The sequence below is a fragment of the Prionailurus viverrinus genome, chromosome A2 (genome assembly GCF_022837055.1).
Source record: "Prionailurus viverrinus isolate Anna chromosome A2, UM_Priviv_1.0, whole genome shotgun sequence".
Classification (NCBI taxonomy): Eukaryota; Metazoa; Chordata; class Mammalia; order Carnivora; family Felidae; genus Prionailurus; species Prionailurus viverrinus.
This window is the reverse complement of record NC_062562.1, coordinates 104,680,428-104,700,888: the sequence shown is the minus strand read 5'-3', so window position 1 is coordinate 104,700,888 and position 20,461 is coordinate 104,680,428. Positions and strand designations below refer to the sequence as shown.

The following is a 20,461-nucleotide window of genomic DNA, read 5'->3' as shown; positions in this document are numbered from 1 at the left end:
AAGGCAAAAAGCCTACTGATTTTTTCAGCCCAAATAAAACTGAAGAGTTCTAACTCCTTTCCCCTTGCATCTTGAAAAAGACTGAATTAAATGCTAACAGACACAACTATTCAGCAGCAGCACTGCCAACGTGGCATGATTTGGCACGGTGGAAGTCAGAGCAGCTGCTAACTGCACCCAGCCTCGCCAACCTTAATACATATGTGATGAAAAATGAAGGACTTTAAAATACAAGAAATGCAAATAGAACTGATTTTACAAAGACAGGACAAGAATTTAGGTCTGAAATGAGATGATGAAAAATTTAAACTGTTGTCAACAATGCTAACCTATGTGAAGCAAAGCTTACCAATTATTTCTGCCATTCCCCTCCCACCTCTGTTTTTTAATTCCAGTTGACTTTAATAAGACAAGTCTGAATGTATCATAAGTTAATTCTTTATCAGTTTTCATATATCATCCTTTACCTTGGTCGGCCAGCTAAAAATTATGCAAGCTATAAATTAGCTTTAAACAAGCTCTGAATCAGGTTTGAACTGGTTTTCGAATTAAAGAGCCTTCAGTATATTACAAGGTGCTGTCATTTTATTACCTCAATCAATTCTGTGTGGCCTGAGGTGGAAGGAAATGAATGCTGTCTTCATTTGCAATGGGTTTATCTCTTACAGCAGGCTCTGGAAACACAACCACAGCAATGAATTGAAAGCTAAAGTTACATTTGACATTAGCAATGCAGGAAACTGCTCCTTAACAAAGTTGGAGTTGCAATGGGAAAAAAAAAGCCATTTCTTTACCATGAAAAGTACACAAAAAAATTAACCCTTGCTTAAAATTAAATTTTTAAGGAGTATTTTAAAAATTATAGTTCTATTAAAATAATTTTAGATGATCCTCAAGTGAAAAAAGTGAAAACAATGGATGTGTTCTCAGTGTTTTGTAGGTAATAGACATAAAATATATATACACTTTTTTTTTTTTCTTTTTTTAAGGCAGGGAGAGTGGTAGGAGAGGCAGAGAGAATCCCAAGCAGAATCCATGCTCAACACAGAGCTGGAAAGGGGGCTTGATCCCATGATCATGAGATCATGACCCCAGCTGAAGTCAAGAGTCAATGCTCAACCAACTGACCCACCCAGGCGCCCTTTCATCTTTATCTTCTTAAAACCATTTCATTTCTTTTTCTTGTGAACATTCAACTGAATGGAAAAGTGAATTAGATACTGGTCAGGCTCATCGACACTATAACCAAACTCTAAAACACAGATAAAATAGCCCCACACCAAAGCTCCAATGAGTAAGTATTATTTATTATGGTCTCCATTTTAAAATGAAGAAATGAGGCAGAGATTAAGTCATTCACCGAAGTTTACCCAGTTACCTAGATTGTATGATTTTGAGTGTATTCCTGAAGGAGACTATTTGACTAAGATTATAGGAACCCAGAGAACACTGAAGAGACTACTTTCTCAGGAAATATTGTACCAGAAGAAGTAATGAGGAGCACTGATGACAGAAGGAATAAAACCAAGTTTATAGGCCTTAGGAGGGTATGTCAAGTAAAGAAAGAGGTGGGTTCCAGTGCCTGCAAAGATAAAAGGATATTATGTGTAAGTATGCTTAGAACACACATATATATGCAAGAAGACTTTTATTCTTTTGACAAAGTTTATTTAAAAAAGAGACTTATGGGGCGCCTGGGTGGCTCAGTCAGTTAAGCATCTGCCTTTGGCTCAGGGCATGATCTCACAGTTTGTGGGTTCGAGCCCTGCATCAGGCTCTCTGCTGTCAGCACAGAGCTTGCTTTGGATCCTCTGTCTCCCTCTGTCTCTGCCATATATGTAAGGGTCTATTTCTGGACTGTCGATTGTGTTGCACTGATCTATATGTCTGCTCTTTTGCTAATATTACATTGTCTTTTTTAAAAAAAAATATACCACATTATCTTGATTACTGTTTCTTTAGAATAAGTCTTGAAGTCACAGAGTTTCAGTACTTCAGCTATGCTCTTCTCATATATGTTGTATGATTCCAACTATATGACATGTGGAACAGGCAAAACTATGGAAACAGGAAAAAGATCTGTGGTTGCCAGAGGTTTGAGGGAAGGGATGGAGGGGTAAATAGGTGGAGCACAAGAGATTGTTTTGGACAGTCTATTCTGAATGATCCTGTACAGGTGGATATATGTTATCATAAATTTTTCAAAACCTATGAAATATACAATACAGTGAATCCTAATATAAATTGTGGACTTCAAATAGTGCCTCATTAATTGTAACAAAATGTACCGCAGTAATGCAAGATGTTAATACGAGAACAAGAATGAGGGGGCATATGGAAACTCTCTATACTTGCCACTCAGTTCCTGTAAGCTTAAAACTGCCCCCGCTCAAATTTTTATTAAAAAAGGTTTTTTTTAAACATTAGTTAACTATTACTACACTTTTCAAACTTTTATGCAGTTACCCCCATAGAAACTATACACACATTTTTTTTCTCCATGGATTCCCCTATGTTGCTTCAAATACCAGAAAGGCCTTTTAAGTATGGTAGCATATAGCAGCATTATACTTCTTTGGTTTGGTTTTTCTTTTTTTTAAATTTATTTATTTAGAGAGAGAGAGAGAAAGTGTGAATGGGGGTGGGGAAGAAAGAAAGGAAGAGAGAGAATCCCAAGCAAGCTCCATGCTGCCAGCAAAGGGCCTGTGAACTCATGAAACCACAAGATCATGACCTGAGACAAAACCAAGAGTTGGACACTTTACCGACTGAGCCACCCAGGTGCCATCTTTTTTTAAAAAGTTTATTTATTTTGAGAGAGGGAGGGAGGGAGGGAGGGTGAAAGAAAGAGAAAGAACAAGTTGGGGGGGGGGGGCAGAGAGAGGGAGAATCCCAACCAGGCTCTGCACTGTCAGCACAGAGTCTGATGCAGGGGGCTTGAACTCATGAACCATGAGATCATGACCTGAGCCAAAATCAAGAGTCAGATGCTTAACCAACCGAGCCACCTAGGAGCCCCCAACTTCCCTGGCATCTTAAAGGTAGGTTTAACTATGTAATTTATGAAATGTAAGCTGGAGTGATATGTGTGTAAGTTTCCAAACATAATTTTAAAAAGCCATTCTGCAATTTGCCATATTTCCTGCTACAGTACCAGGGACTACCTATGTTGAAATAAAACTGCCTTCAGCTTCAGTCCCCAAGTTACTAGGATGTGCAGCATCGCTCTGCCAATCTGTATTGATATGTTATTTTGCATGAGAATTCAACTTGTGTTAATCCAGTAAAATTTTGAGATTTTGGGGTTTGTGTTGCATAACTTAGCCTATCCTCACTTACATTCCTATCAAATGCTACCTAGTTTTCATAATTACATTCAAATGATGTATTATCCACCCAAAGGGCCAGATTCATGCCTTATTATCTTAGTATATGTCAAGTACCTAGTGCAGTATGTGGCATACCTTTGAATACAATACAGATTTCATTCAATAACATAAGGTTACTCTTGCAGACATATTGGTAGGGCTATGATGAGAAAGAAAATACCTTTATAAATAAGACTGTTTCTTCTCAATTTATGTACAAAAAATATGAAATATAGCTATTTTTTAAGATTAATATATACCCTCTTAGACAATGCCAGTGTTCTTCGTTCTGGAGAAGACAATTTCTTTTTAATTTAAAACTGTATCTCTACTTCAAAGAAATTTACTATAATCAACAGGTACTTGTAGATATTAGCAGAAATGCTGAGTGAACTAGACAGGGACAGAAACTATTCTGAGAAAAGATATTATTTTAAAGTTGCTGAACAGATATTTTCTTATGTCTTTTACTCTTGGTCTTTTATACATATTTGGGTCATGGCTGGCAGAAATTTACATTTTCAGACAGCGTTTGTTGTTTCAACAAATAGCCTTGAGCATGTAAGGCAAAAAAATAGAATCTGAACTATTTCCATTGTCATTCAACAAAATAAAAGTTTAGAAAGTAATTTTAGTAACAACTAATAGGAAATAAGCTAGCAGTGAAGGACCACTAGAAACAATTTTAAATCTATCTTAGAAAAAATTATGTGTAACATTGAAACTCCCAGTCTTCAAGAAAGTATGAAAGAAATACTCTGTTCCATTCGCATTTGTAATCTAGCTCATAAAAAGAACCTCCACATAAAAAGATGAATAAGAATGCAAAGAAACCTCTACTGAATGCCAAATGAATAGTCTAGCAAAGAAATGAAAAAGAAATCAGTCTGGTCCTAAAGACTGTAGAGAAACTAGGACTTAAGCTGAAAGAGAGCTATCTGTAGTATTAGTGTGGAGGCAGATTACAGATAGCCTTGGAAGTCACGGGTAAACCCTGATGTCTGCCCTACAGTATGGACAATGGAGAACTCCTTCCTTGAGTTTTTTTATCCTGAAAGGGCAAGTGAAAAATAATCTTTCAAAAAGACTGATTTGGAAAAAGTGTGTATAATGGCTTACTGAGAATAGAAAACCAGATTTTGAAGGGAAGGATGATTTTTGGAAGAACAAAAACAAACATTTTTTTTCTTCTGAGACAGGAAATAAGAGACTGAGGTAGAGAGTAATGAAAATTGAATTAGGAAAAGTATGAAAGACTATTTCTCAAGTTGAGAGGGGAGAAGATGTGGATACAGGCCCTTTTCCTCAGTGAAGTTAAGAGATAGAGTCCTCTTGAAAAAATGAGGATGCTGGGAATGAAACAGACTTGAGATATGTGGCAAAGATTTGAAATAGCTGCCACAAGAAATCTGATCAGGAGCTCACAAAAGACAGCAATGAGATGTGGTTTAATGTAGGAGGCATAAATTTGTAGTGAATCTAGATTCCCAAGTTCTTCCAGTTATTTCTGGCCAGAACAAAAAGACAGTTAAGATGAAACAATACAATGGATCCAGAGGGGCTCCTGGGTGCCTCAGTCAAATATCTTACTTCGGCTCAGGTCATGATCTCACAGTTCAGGGGTTTGAGCTCTGTACTGGGCTCTGCACTGACACTGCGGATCCTGCTAAGCATTTTCTCTCCCTCTCTCTCTGTCCCTCTCCTGGCTCACTCACTCTCTCTCTCTTTCAAAATAAATAAATAAACTTAAAACCAAAACAAAACAGAACAATGGATTCAGAGAGAGCTGGGGAATTATAATAGAGGGCTCTAATGTTTTTTCTAAAGTATACATTAAATGCCAAAAAACAGGTTTAATTTTTTTTTTAATCTATACATATTTTTATTTTTGAGAGAGTGTAAGCTGGGGAGGGAGAGAGAGGAGGGACAGAGGATCTGAAGCGGGCTCTGCACTGACAGCAGCGAGCCCGATGTGGGGCTTTAACTCATAAACTGTGAGATCATGACCTGAGCTGAAGTCAGATGCTCAACCAACTGAACCACCCACGTGCCCCCCAAAAATTGTTTTAAAAAGAGAGGGATAAAATCAAAAGGAAGAGGAGGGCCTAGGGACCTTGAAGAGCTGAGGAACTGGTAGAGAGTATGTGAAGAAGTGACAAAAACTAAAAAAAAAAAAAAACAAAAAAAACCTTGATTTGAGTCATGGTGACAGGGTATTTGACATACTTACATTAAAGGATTCAAGGCTTGGGTGAAATCTGCTCTCTCTGTATATTATAAATGGTCTGAAATTTCATTTTTTTTTTTTTTTTTTTTTGAACGTTTTTATTTATTTTTGGGACAGAGAGAGACAGAGCATGAACAGGACAGGGGCAGAGAGAGAGGGAGACACAGAATCGGAAACAGGCTCCAGGCTCCGAGCCATCAGCCCAGAGCCCGACGCGGGGCTCGAACTCACGGACCGTGAGATCGTGACCTGGTTGAAGTCGGACGCTCAACCGACTGCGCCACCCAGGCGCCCCAGAAATTTCATTTTTTAAAGATATGCAATGATAAAATACTTCAGAAAATATTTACTTCAAAGCCTCACACACAAAAAAATTGGTCTGACAATTCATTAGAGAAGCCTGAAGACAGTAAAGGTGAGATAAGAAAGAAAGGATTTCTTTAGAAGAGATGTTTTAAAGGGAGTCCCTCTATGAGAGGAATTTTCTGAAGAGTACTCTGAGCGTTTCCCCCTACAAGTCTGAGGGTCACAGAGACTGAGTGGTGATCCGTGTCTGTCTAGCTGTAGTGGCACAGCAGCACAGAAAAAAAAAATCAGGGCCACAGATGGAATGACTGTCTTTCTGAGCTTACAGAGCAAGAGTGTATATGTGCTTATCTTAGGAATAATGATGAGATGTGAAAGAGAGAAGACTCTGGTTATCTAGAGATAGAAAGGGATCTAGCTAGAGAGGACAGCCTATTGGGAATGAGGTGATACCAAGCAAAGAAGAGACAAAAGGAACTTCAGTTCTGAAAATGAGTTGTAAGAAACACAAAGGAGAAGGCATCCATCTCTTACTCACATCTAAGGAACTGCAGGTAGGCAAGTCCTAACAATGAGAAATCACCAAAACCTAGAAAAGAAAGCAGCAAAGAGTCGAAGTTCAGAATGGCCCCCATCAAACTCTAGATTTTCTAGGTTGAAGCAGGCCTGAGCTGGTGAGAGGAGAAGTTTTAACTGGTTGAGAGAATGAAGCCTTGACATTAAACTAGACTAGATTTATACACACACACACACACAAATAATCCCTTAAGGAGACTGGAAACACCATGAGATATGCTCTGGAGTCACTGGAGAAAAGATTCAGTGGAGCTTGTTTAAAGGCACTAGGAAGAAAGAATTAAGTTGCTTTCTGTTTGTATCTGGTGTTAAATTCAAGAACAAAATCTATTTATATCTGAATAAAAATGAAAGACTACTATTTTAAAAATAGGAATCTGAATAGTCCTTTAACATGGAAAACAGATAAGATCACTTCTATTGTCTTTTACACTCTTCATTTAAAATTAATTTGAATACTGGTATCAATTTCAGGCTGCAGGATTTTTTTTTTCTCAAATTGCTATGGTGAGTAAAAACTACTAATATTAATTTAAAAAGCAACTAACCATATTTGACCCTATAAGATTACTATCCTAGAGAAGGTTTTTTTGTTTGTTTGTTTATTTTACTGATAAAGGACCACGAACACTTAGAGTATTGATTACACCTCAGGGAAAAATGAGGAGGGGAGAAAGAGTAGGAAAAAAAGAAAAAAATGGGGGATTTTGGAACAGCTAAATCATAAAATTTATTTCACTGCAAAAATTAGATTCTTGAGTAGCAGACTTGGGAGCACTCAAAAAGAAATGGAGAATAAAATGGTACTTAATGTAGTCATGCTGCAAACAGGTTAAAACTTCTACACTGTCACTAGTCAGAAAGAAAAGGTAGACAAGTGTCTAAATCATAGGGCACTTCGCCTTCTTGTAAAAGAGCAGAATGTTTTCTGAAAATATCTATTTCATTCACAATCCTAAAATGACTTCCAGTGGGGGCAAATTAATAACTGATAACTAAATTTAATGAGTAGATACTAGAAGAAATTTTAAATTGAGTTATTAAATAATGATTTTGTTATTGTTGTTGAAACTGCCGCATTAACATAAGGAAATAATGCTGAAATACCTTATATTCATGAATTGCTTTAAGTTACCTATCTGTGCTTTGGAAACTGATTCACAGGTATCTGGTCATCTAAATCTAGAAATCTGATTCTAGAAATAGAATTCACACAATACTATAATGCATAGTCTTTGAAAGTTGAGAAAACAGTCTAGTCCGTCAGGAACACAAAAGTGAACTAATAAAAATGAACTGATGCAGCCTGAACTTTTCAAAGTGATTCTTAAAAATTGTAACCTCTATATGCATACTTTAAAGAGTTTTCAAGCCAGTGAACCAGATAATCATTTGTAGCCATTATTGAAGGTACATTTAACAAAAAACCATCTTAACTTCAATGAAGATATAACACTACAACATAAACCTTTAAGAAACCTTCAGAGAAAACATTAAAATAGATTGCATCTTAGGTGACCAGAGTTTAAATTTAGCATATGAATATAGTTCAGAGGAAAAAAAGAGAACAATATATTAAAGCTAAAAAACTTGTAGAACTGAAATCACTTCAGAACCAAGAGGGCTATGGGAGGTCACAGGTAGAAAATGGTAGAACAACATAGTTATACATATGGATCTTTATCTGAGGGGGATATCTTTATCTGAGGAGGGGGACATTTTTTAACTTCAATTATAGGTTAGGTAACAATTTTCTATTCTCTGGCTGAAAAACAAAAAAAACTGGCAAAAGAATTAACCCAAATGAATCTAAATCATAATTAGGATCTGATCCACTTACAGGTATTCTTTTTGAATAAGAGTTTTTTCTGTAAAAGAATACTGATATTAAAAAATATATATACAAAATCTTTCAATTTGTACACAAAGTGGCTGACACTGAACAAATCAGAATATTCTTAGACTATCTTCGCAAAGAAACTAAATGTGGCTGGTTTTAGTTTCTTTTCACAGTACAGATTTTCAAATTTCACAATTCATGATAAACATTAAGATATAATATTTGATGCAGAAAAAGCATTTGACAAAATACAACATCCTTTCTTGATAAAAACCCTCAAGAAAGTAGGGATAGAAGGATCATACCTCAAGATTATAAAAGCCATTTATGAAAGATCCACCACTAATATCCTCAACAGGGAAAAACTGAGAGGTTTCCCCCTAAGGTCAAGAACACGACAGGGATGTCCACTATCATCACTGTTATTCAACATAGTACTGGAAGTCCCAGCCTCAGCATTCAGACAAACAACACAAAGAAATAAAAGGCATCCAAATCAGCAAGGAGGAAGTCAAACTCACACTTTGTAGAAGACATGATTATCTATGTGTAAAACCCAAAAGACTCCACAAAAAAACTCCTAGAACTGATCCATGAATTCAGCAAAGTCACAGGACACAAAATCAATATACAGAAATCAGCTGCATTTCTATACACCAATAATGAAGCAGCAGAAAGAGAAATCAAGGAATCGCTCCCATTTACAATTGCACCAAAAATCATAAAATAACTAGGAATAAACCTAGCCAAAGAGGTGAAAAATCTATACACTGAATGAAAACTATAGAAAGCTTATGAAAGAAAATGAAGACACAAAAAAATGGAAAAACATTCCATGCTCACGGATTGGAGAACAAATACTGTTAAAATGTCTATACTACCTAAAGCAATCTACACACTCAATGCAATCCAAATAACACCAGCATTCTTCACAGAGCTAGAACAAACAATCCTAAAATCTATATAAAATGACAAAAAACCTCAAACTGCCAAAGCAATCCTGAAATAGAAAACCAAAGCTGGAGGCATCACAATCCCGGACTTTAGCCCATATTACAGAGCTGTAATCATCAAGACAGTATGGAACTGGTATAAGAACAGACACATAGATCAATGGAACAGAATAGAGAACCCAGAAATGGACCCACAGGTATATAGCCAACTCATTTTTGACAAAGCAGTAAAGAATATCCAATGAAAGAAAGACAGTCTCTTCATCAAATGGTGTTGGGAAAACTGGACAGCAACATTCAGATGAGTGAATCTGGACCACTCTCTTACATCATACACAAAAATAAACTCAAAATGGATGAAAGACCTAAATTAAGACAGGAAGCTAACAAAATCCTAGAGGAGAAAACAGGCAACAAACCCTGTGACCTTGGCCACAGCATCTTCTTACCTGATGTGTCTCCAGAGGCAAGGGAAACAGAAGCAAAAATGAACTATTGGGACTTCATTAAGATAAAAAGCTTCTGCACAGTGAAGGAAACAATCAGCAAAACTAAAACGCAACTGACAGAATCGGAGAAAATATTTGCAAATGACATCAGATAAAGGGTTAGTCCAAAAACTATAAAGAAGTTATCAAACTCAATACCCAAAAAACAAATAATCCAGTGAAGAAATGGACAGAAGACATGAGTAGACATTTTTCCAAAGAAGTCATCCTGATGGCTAACAGACACTCATCATCAAGGAAAAGATGCTCAACATCACTCATCATCAGGAAAATACAAATGAAAACCACCATTAGATACCACCTCACACCTGTCAGAATGGCTAAAATTAACAACTCAGGCAACAACAGACGTTGGCGAACATGTGGAGAAAGAGGAAATCTCTTGCACCGCTGTAGAGAATGCAAACTGCTGTGGCCACTCTGGAAAACAGTATGGCGGTTCCTCAAAAGACTGAAAATAGAACTATCCTATGACCCAGCAATTGCACTACTAGGTATTTATCCAAGGGTTACAGGAGTGCTGTTTCAAAGGGGCACATGTACCCCAATGTTTATAGCAGCACTATTGACAATAGCCAAGGTATGGAAAGAGCCCAAATGTCTATTGACCGACAAATGGATAAAGATGTGGTATACATATACAATGGAATATTACTGGCAATCAAAAAGAACGAAATCTTGCCATTTGCAACAATGTGGATGGAACTAGAGTCATCAGAGAAAGACAAATATATGACTTCACTCATGTGGAATTTATGATACAAAACAGATGAATATAAGGAAAGGGAAGCAAAAATAACATAAAAACAGAGAGGGAGACAAATCATAAGAGACTCTTAAATACAGAGAACAAACTGATGGTTGCTGGTGGGGTGTTGGGTCGGGGGATAGGCTAAATGGGTGAGGGGCATTAAGGAGGACAGTTTTGGGATGAGCACTGGGTATTATATGTAAGTGATGAATCACTGAATTCTATTTCTGAAATCATTATTATACTATATGTTAACTAAGTTGGATATAAATTTACAAAAATAAAAAAGAATTCAGCCAAAAAATATATAAAATAAATAAATAAAATTAATTAAAAAAAAGATATAATATTTGACTCAGGAAAAATATAGTACTTAGTGCCTAATAAAAAATTCACTTTTAGATCCCTTTCCCTCACCTCCTTCCAAGCACAACAGATTAGATTCTGCTAGGTCTACATATATCATCCATATTATCAAGTAGTAGCTCCCCTAACACAGATACTCATTTCATTGAATTATGAAGGGCCTTGAGAAGTTATGGTCTGTCTTCTACACCTTACAGTAGGACCATCTTTAATTAATCTGTTTTAAGAATTACCTCTAGGCTTTATTGCCCTTTTCACTAGAAAGACCCAAACAGATCCTACTTAATAAAGGTATTTTTCATTTTCCTATTACTAGTGGTGATTATTTATAATAGATAAATTATCTGGGTTTCTACACTATGAAAATCTACAGTGGCCTCAGGACAAACTCCAATTTGAGGATCTCATGCAACAAGGAATAAAAAATACCTACTTCAGCATATATGAAAGGAAGTTTCTAAAACACAGCCTCCAGAATCAGGCAGATCTGGGTTTGAATCCCGGTTATACCCAGTGCATACATAATCCTTAACTTCTCTGAACCCTGATTTTTTTCCCCACAGAAAGGGAGATAAAAACAGTAACTACTGGGGCGCCTGGGTGGCGCAGTCGGTTAAGCGTCCGACTTCAGCCAGGTCACGATCTCGCGGTCCGTGGGTTCGAGCCCCGCGTCAGGCTCTGGGCTGATGGCTCAGAGCCTGGAGCCTGTTTCCGATTCTGTGTCTCCCTCTCTCTCTGCCCCTGTCCTGTTCATGCTCTGTCTCTCTCTGTCCCAAAAATAAATAAACGTTGAAAAAAAAAATTAAAAAAAAAACCAAAAAACAATAACTACCTTAAAGACTGTGGTGAGAATTAAATGAGATTATACATTTTAAGTACTTAAATAATGCTAGGTACAAAGAGGTCCTCAATGAATATTAACTGCTATTATTATTTCTAAAATGATACACTTATTTTTAAAATGTTCATATTTTTTGACCCAGCAATTAAACCAAGAGTATATCTATGCAAGGAAATGCACAGTACTTAAAAGTCTGGTTAGAGAAAAATATCTAAAATGTGGAAAATGGTCACATACACAATTGCATAATTTGCCATTATATGACAAAATGTATAATATGAATGCAATTTTTAATGGGTAGGTTGTAGTACGATATACTACTGAAACATGAGCAGAAATGTAATGCCTATAGGTATTATAATAGAAGTAATTTTAAATATTTTCTTTGTTTTTTAAAATTTTCCAAATATTCTACAATGATCATGTATTACATTTATAAGAAATTTAAAAACTGCATAATATGTGTAATTTCTTTTCTGACTCCAATTTTCTCCAGAAAAGCTGACTCAGAGGAAAAAAAAAATAAGATAAGCATACATTTTTTAAAGATTTTATATAAAGGATGTTTGTTTTTATTATATTAAAAACTGCTAGTTTGAATTATTACTCTCTAGCGTTAAAGTTAAACAAAACTCAAAGTATGACAACTCAATTATAGCATATTTAGTCATATGTCCAGAACAATATTTCACTTGGAGATCAAGTTGATATGTACTCTGCTACTTAAACACTAAACTTACAGTAATTTTTTAAATTTTTTCCCTGACTTTATTGAGATATAACTGACATGTAACATTGTGTAAGTTTAAGGTGTGCAGTGTATTGACTTGATATACATATATTGCAAAATGATTACTACTATTGTGTTAGTTAACACCTCCACCACATCAAATAATTACCATCTCTTTTTTTTTTGTGGTGAGAATGCTTAAATCTACTTTTTTAGTAACTTCAAAGTGTATAATACAGTATTCTTAACTCTGATTACCATGCTGTTCATTAGATCATCAGAACTTTTTCTGCATTGAAAGTCATTACACCATTTTATATACCCACCCAAAACTCACTTGTTCATTCTTCCTGTTAGAAGTTGCTACTGTAAGATTTTTTAGCTTTTCCTCAGGAGACCACTAGATAGTTGCAACAGAAAACTAAAAGTTACTGGTGAATTTATCACATTATGTCTTTAATTATTATACAGAGCGTATTATTTTTATTCTTTAAAATGTTTATTTTTTTTTGATGGGGGAAGGGAGACAGGTGAAATATGACCTGAATTGAAATCAAGTTGGATGCTTAAACTACTGAGCCACCAAGATACCCCTCAAAGGATAATATTTTAAAAGTCAGAAAGTCTCCCTTGATGAACATCAACTCAGAAAAAGTAGATAGATCATTAAATCCTAAATGCCATGTTTTCCTGCAGCAAAATTGGGTGTGGTACTTAGCTTTGGGTATGGATGCTGTCACCTGCAAAGTAAGAAAAGACAGTGAAAAGAAGCCTATCAAAAAACCCAAAAGATATGGTCTGCTAAGAAGGGAGAAAACCCAGAGAAAATAAGTTCACTGAAAGGCAAGGAAGGAGTCTGCAAAAAAGGAAGAAGTTACCAATAGTATCAATTGCTGCAAAGAAGCAGAAAAAAAGATGAAGCAGAGTAACTGAGGAAGATTCTCAATGGGGGAAAACTGAATTTACAGCTCAGGGAAGATACCTATGATGTTGCTGTGCAGTTCCAGAACTCATAAAGAAGAAAGGGAATATGGTATATTAGTAACCCAGGAATGCTACCGTACTGAACCTGAATCAGGTATCATCAATCTACCTCGATCCTGCCTCGGGCGGGGCAGGGGGGTTGAAAGATAGTCCTATTATGAACAGTAAAGTGTGTAGGTATGATAAGTGAATACTTCAAGTAGAAACAAAACTATGTGTAAGAAATTTAAAAGAAATGAGGGTCAAAAGCAGTGGTTCTTAAACTTTAATTATCACCGTGGTGCTTATAAAAATGCTAATTCTTGAGTAGCATTCTAGAAATACTGATTTAGTAGGTCTGTATGGGGCCTTCCAAACTGCAAATTAAACAGTACTTTAGAAGATCCTGGTGCAGGTGGTTTGTAGGCTTTGAGGAAAAATCATTAGCATTTGGGCAATGTGAGTTGACAAGTGATGAAAATGTCAAATTATGATGTAAATCAGAAAACTGAAAAATTTTTTTTGTAAAGTAAAAGAAGTAATAAAGTGATGTTCACCTAACCTATTAAAATTAGTTAAGGGTTGTTCTGGAGTCCTGTCAAAATAAGAAGTGAAGCTAATAATTTAATATGGAGCAGGACTGGACTAGGCTGGGGCCTATGGGAGGATAGTGTGGACCACAGTCTTATAATTTGCCTTACTTAGCATTTTACCAATGGAAAAGAAGTTAAAAACAGCATATGTGATAGTCCCAAAAAGAGATAGCCAGTTTTTAAAGTAACATGAAGATAAACAGAGAAATTTATATGCTATGGCTAAATAAATATATGTTATTAATGGTTTATTCTACTGGAAATCAGGGAAGTGGGTAGCAGAGAGGGGAAGAAATATGGGGTGTACAGCAATAGCACTGCTAGGAACTTATCCAAGGGATACAGGAGTACTGATGCATAGGGGCACTTGTACCCCAATGTTTATAGCAGCACTCTCAACAATAGCCAAATTATGGAAAGAGCCTAAATGTCCATCAACTGATGAATGGATAAAGAAATTGTGGTTTATATACACAATGGAATATTACGTGGCAATGAGAAAAAATGAAATATGGCCTTTTGTAGCAACGTGGATGGAACTGGAGAGTGTGATGCTAAGTGAAATAAGCCCATACAGAGAAAGACAGATACCATATGGTTTCACTCTTTTTTTTTTTTTTTCAACGTTTTTTTTTTAATTTTATTTTTGGGACAGAGAGAGACAGAGCATGAACGGGGGAGGGGCAGAGAGAGAGGGAGACAGAATCGGAAACAGGCTCCAGGCTCCGAGCCATCAGCCCAGAGCCTGACGCGGGGCTCGAACTCACAGACCGCGAGATCGTGACCTGGCTGAAGTCGGACGCTTAACCGACTGCGCCACCCAGGCGCCCCTATATGGTTTCACTCTTATGTGGATCCTGAGAAACTTAACAGAAACCCATGGGGGAGGGGAAGGAAAAAAAAAAAAGAGGTTAGAGTGGGAGAGAACCAAAGCATAAGAGACTGTTAAAAACTGAGAACAAACTGAGGGTTGATGGGGGGTGGGAGGGAGGCGAGGGTGGGTGATGGGTATTGAGGAGGGCACCTTTTGGGATGAGCACTGGGTGTTGTATGGAAACCAATTTGACAATAAATTTCATATATTAAAAAAAAAAAGAAATATGGGGTGTAAAGCAGGGCTCTAAAGAAGTTACATGTATAAATCACTACCCTTTGACTCATACATGTAAAGCACGTATTTGAGATCTACTTTTCCAAACGAAATGCATTACTAGCATAGAGTAAGTATAAATTGCCTTAAGAAAGAGGCTTTCTCTTGGCATAAATGCTGTAAGACATACTGAAGGCATATAATCATGCTATGAAATTCCAAATATGTTTACACAGTATGCTCTAAAAGTTAATAACCTGAATTTCCAGACTCCACAAAGAATGTGAAAATGCTAGCCCAGAACCTCTCACATTTCCATCCTTTGGAAGTTTTCAAACATTTATATGGTAAAAGAATGTGCTGCTGATATATATGCCTGTTCTCTAAAAGTCATTTGTTAGGCTTGATGAAACCTTTCATTATCAAAAACTGTATACACTTTGACAAGGTAGACTCATAAATTATCTTACACCTGTCTTCAATGATTTGTTACTTTTAAATTTTATTTTATTTACTTTTTATTTTCATTTCATTTTCAGGTTTATAGTTTTCATGACCTTCACAAGGAAATAATACCCCTCTCCAGTCTATGAGAAATTTCTTGGGTATTTCTTTACCTATTAAAAAGTATATCTTTAGTTAAAAACAAGTTTCCATTTATGTCTTTTTCTATATATAGAAACATATATCAGTTATGTCTTTTTCTGTTGTTCAATACTTGGTAGAGCCAACGTTTTAAATATGACAGTAAACTTTTACTTTTTAAATATCAGCCTTCTACTTACAAAGTAAAGTAAATACATTAATGTATGATCTGTTCAATTCATAGAGGACTTTAATTCTATATTTAATGCGAAAGTCATTACCACCAATATTAAAGAAAAAACTATTTGCTAATGATACACAATAGATTTAGAAAAAAATACTTTATGGAATACTATAGTATATAATTTTAAAAGTTTAGAGAGCCACAAGTGCCTTAGTTTAAAAACCAGATTAATTATAAAGATAACTTTCCATTACCTCTTAACCCTAGCAAGAAATTAAAGCAAATGGACTTTTCTTTGTGAATGAAAATGTTAGACATGACCTTACTCTGTTTCATGTGAAAGGGACAAGAAAGATTTTTACCTGGTGCGTGAAGACAAAAAGTAAAACACAGAAAACTGCTCTTCAGATTACTTTTTAAAAACATTTTCTACATTTGAAAATCAGGACATTAGCACTAATTTTGAATTTTTCCCTGTGTAATTAAAATGCTCATTTAATTTTTTTGAAGTTTATTTTTATTTATTTTGAGAGAAAGAGAACATGTTTGCACAAGTGGTAGAGGGGCACAGAGAAAAGAGGGAGAGGCCGAATCCCAAGCAGGCTCCACACTGTCAGCATGGAGCCCAATGCAGGACCCAATCCCATGAACCATGAGATCACGACCTGAGCCAAAACCAAGAGTTGGAAGTTCAGCTGACTGAGCCACCCAAATGCTGCTAAAATGCTTGTGTATTTTTAAGAATTAGAAGGGATGTCATTTACTGAGTATCTCCAATATTCCAAGTATTGCCATTAAGCCTTTCACAAATAAGCAACCTGAAGCTTACTGAACTGAAACAACTTACTAAATTTCACAAGCATTGTAGGGGCACCTGGGTGGTTCAGTTGGTTGAGCATCCGACTTTGGCTCAAGTCATGATCTTGTGGTTTGTGAATTCGACTCCCACATTGGGCTCACTGGTGTCAGGGCAGAGCCCACTTTGGATCCTCTGTCCCCCCCATTCTCTGCCCTTACCCTGCATGTGCTCTCTCAAAAATAAATAAACATTAAAAAAAAAGAACTATAAACTGCACAAGCATTGTAAATAATTAATATCTGAACCCAGTTTGTTTCTTTTCAGCATTCATAAAGCTCTTTATTCTACAATGTATTGTGTATTTTCACTTTCTGTATACCTTAAATAACTCTATTTTGTTACTCAACAATGCCTCAGATTATAAGAAACCCCATAAATTTAATAGCAAATTTTTAAGAAAAAATATTATCACTTAAAAATATAAACTGCTTACAGACACCCTAATTTCAGAAATGTCAAAAAATGAACATGTTAAAATGTAAGAAACATGGCATAACATACATTGGCTATGCCTCCAACCCCTAATATCTTATCAATCTTGGTAAAGATTCTATCAGAATGTCTAGATTAGAATTCTTAAATATATTTGATTTCAGAACTCCATTCCATTAACTTTCAGAGTTTATTCTTTTGTTTTTCTTAGCCTAGATCTGAAGAAGTCTGTCTTAGTTGTAGGTAAAGGGTACTACCTACACCACAGTATGTAGCTTAGAAAGATTACTTTTTAATAGATAAGTAATTCTATACAATGATGAAATAATTAAAATAAATATTTAATAAATTAGAATAAACTATCTACAACTAGAATACATGAGATCTCACTCTGTTTTTTGAAGCTAGGAGTTAAGCCTTCCCCATTATTTCCTTTAGCTTCACAGCTTTGAGAACAGGCTAGCCTTTTTCAACTAGGACCATCTCTTTAGAGCAAACAGTATCTCTCACCCTCAAATCATCTATAAATACTGGAATAACAAGTTTACATAACTAATGTATTCTACATTCTTTCTTAATTCTTACATTATTATATAATCCAAATTTAATAATGCTGGGTTAATAGGTAAAAATATTCTTATTAACTTTTTAAAATCTGTAATGAAAATCCTTCAGTCTACCAGATTTTTTGTAGGTCACTTTTCCCTGCAACATAATATAAAAGTAAAAAAAAAAAACTATTTTAAAACTAAAGGAGGGGCGCCTGGGTAGCTTGGTTGGTTAAGCGTCCAACTTCAGCTCAGGTCATGATCTCACGGTCCGTGAGTTCGAGCCCCGCATCGGGCTCTGTGCTGACAGCTCAGAGCCTGGAGCCTGTTTCAGATTCTGTGTCTCCCTCTCTCTCTGCCCCTCCCCTGTTCATTCTCTTCTCTCTCTGTCTCCAAAATAAATAAATGTTAAAAAAAAAAATAAAAAAAAAAACTAAAGGATAGTATAAAGTTGGTGAGTTTTGAAAGGCATTCCTATGTATGGCACCCTACTGTACTTTGATTAATTATCTCTCAGTTATGAGTTAGTTTCTTATCACATATGATATTCCACAGCATGCTATGCAAACGCATCAGGCCCACATGCCATCTAAATTAGAAAGTGGCTTGGTTTTTCCAGTTTGTAGTAAATGTAACTTAAAAAGTGATTTAGTGTTTCAATTTTGAAAATTATTAATATGAAAGAATTGTCTAATTTTAGAAGTCCCAGTCATTTTTTTTCTGTGAATATGAAGTTCAAATACATACACGTGTATGTCATAAACACTAACAAACTGTACCTGGAGGAGAGAAATCATATGTACAAAAAGATTCTTAAGGAATACCTGACCATGACATATTGAAGTATACCAATACACTTAACATGTATTACATAGTCCCCATGGAAATTACTACAGAACTAAACAGATCAGTATAGATTCCAATTCTATTATGAAGAATAACCATAAACAGTCTTTGTTTGGCTAAACTTATTACTTGATAAAATATTACCTAGGAATAGGTTTCAGAAAATGTCTAGGACAATCAAAGAACCTTTTTAAGCAAGCAATAATGACAAAAAATAAGTTCAGTTTGTCCATAAATGTTCAGTTTAAAAAAATACACTCTACTTTTTAAAAAAACATAGTATCATCTGTAATTAGTAAAATTTTTAATGGCTATTACTTCTTATTGAATTCATACATCATTGTTACTAGTCTCAAAGTACAATACTCAGTTAGAAACTAAGGGCTTAAATAAGATATTTATACAAACGATTTTGTGGAAAATGCTTGAGTTCAGGCATATAATAGAGTTCAGGCAATACCCTGAACATAACCCAGATGTAAAGCAGAAGATAACTGGAAGATTGTGGGTTTTATCCCCCACACTAGCAAAGAGGTAATCTAAAGTTTAATATGTAACTACAGCTATCATCAAGGATAACCACACCAGTTTTAATTCTCATAATTTTAGTAAGTCTACAAACCACCACAGATTTGTTCTATGGGATTCCACTGTAAGAAACTATATAAACAACTTTTCTCCAAACTTTTACATACCTGTACCAGTAAAAAAGCCAATCAGAATTCAGTAAAGCTTGCTAAAGCACACTGTTGTAAGTTCTAATGCTTGTCACACAAATGCTAGAATACTGAATTAAAACAGTTAGGTGTTATGTTTTACCTAAAATGACTTCTTTGTCAACCATGCTAAATTCAGAAACTTAAAATTTAACCTAATAAAATCCAAGAGGTCAAATGAATAGCTAAAATATTTTAAAAATATTTGTTTTAACGGGTCATTTGTATACTTCAAATTTAAAAGACCTTTAACACCCAACATGGGGCTCAAACTCACAACCCCAAGATCAAGAGTTGCATGTTCCACCTTCTGAGCCAGCAGGTGCCCCTTAATTTTATATTTTTTCATAAATTGTCATTATACATAAAATCAGACATCCACTTTCCAATATTACCAGGTTCAATTACATGTGCTAATTTAATGTACTATGGCAAGATACTCCTTGGAAAGATTGTCTTGTTCAGTTCGTAAAGGGGCAAGATTCACAATTAGTGTTTTATTTGAAAGTGAATAGTTACCTATGCAGTTTTTACTCAACTATATCAGTTATAGAATTCTAGTTGCTTAATGCAGAAAATTGGAAAATAAAGATGAAAAAAAATCATACTTTCCCTACTCAGGGATTTCTAATACAAATGATTATCAAAAAGTACCACTTGCCTCAGCAGACATGCATAGCATTTGTAGTTCCAGAAAATTTTTCATAGGGATTTAGATGACATTTCTCTACATATGAATTCAATTTATTATTGCTCTACACTATATAGATCAAGTAAGAGTGAACCAAATGGAGTTCTCCAAGCTAAGACAGTTAATCTGGTAGTAGTCAGATAATGACCTGTCATGTATAATCCATGGCTTTTCACCAAACAGAGCTTAAATAAGGATGAAAAGCTAAAATCATAACTGGCACAGTCACTGTAAAATATATGATGTATATGACTTGAATGAAGCACTCTTAAAAAATATTTATATATGTTCATTTAACCATGGCAAAATAAATGATCTTCATTTTGGGTGTGTTAACAGAAGTTGTTGAGATCTACATTAAGTACACTCTAGGAAAAGACTGAATAGTGAATTGTGCCCTATATTTTAAAAAATTTAAAAATTTAAAAAAATACATTAAAAAAAAACCTGTGCCCTATATCTAAAAAAAGTACTTAATCTACCTTGG

The 20,461-nt window shown here is 35.3% G+C and overlaps 1 protein-coding gene across 6 annotated transcripts in view; it reads right to left on the bottom strand.

Moving 5' to 3' along the window:
- Window positions 1-20,461, bottom strand: part of PHF14 (PHD finger protein 14) — a 213,166-nt gene that overhangs the window by 35,487 nt on the left and 157,218 nt on the right. The window contains exon 18 of one of the 6 annotated variants that reach the window (XM_047848780.1): window positions 593-672. The exons of 3 other annotated variants lie outside the window; for them this stretch is intronic. In XM_047848780.1, coding sequence (XP_047704736.1) covers window positions 598-672 — 75 coding nt within the window. In that variant the 3' untranslated portion in view covers window positions 593-597. Of the gene's footprint in view, window positions 1-592; window positions 675-1,351; window positions 1,583-20,461 lie in introns of those variants that run through there. 2 more of the 6 variants (XM_047848783.1, XM_047848781.1) reach the window with 2 other exon arrangements.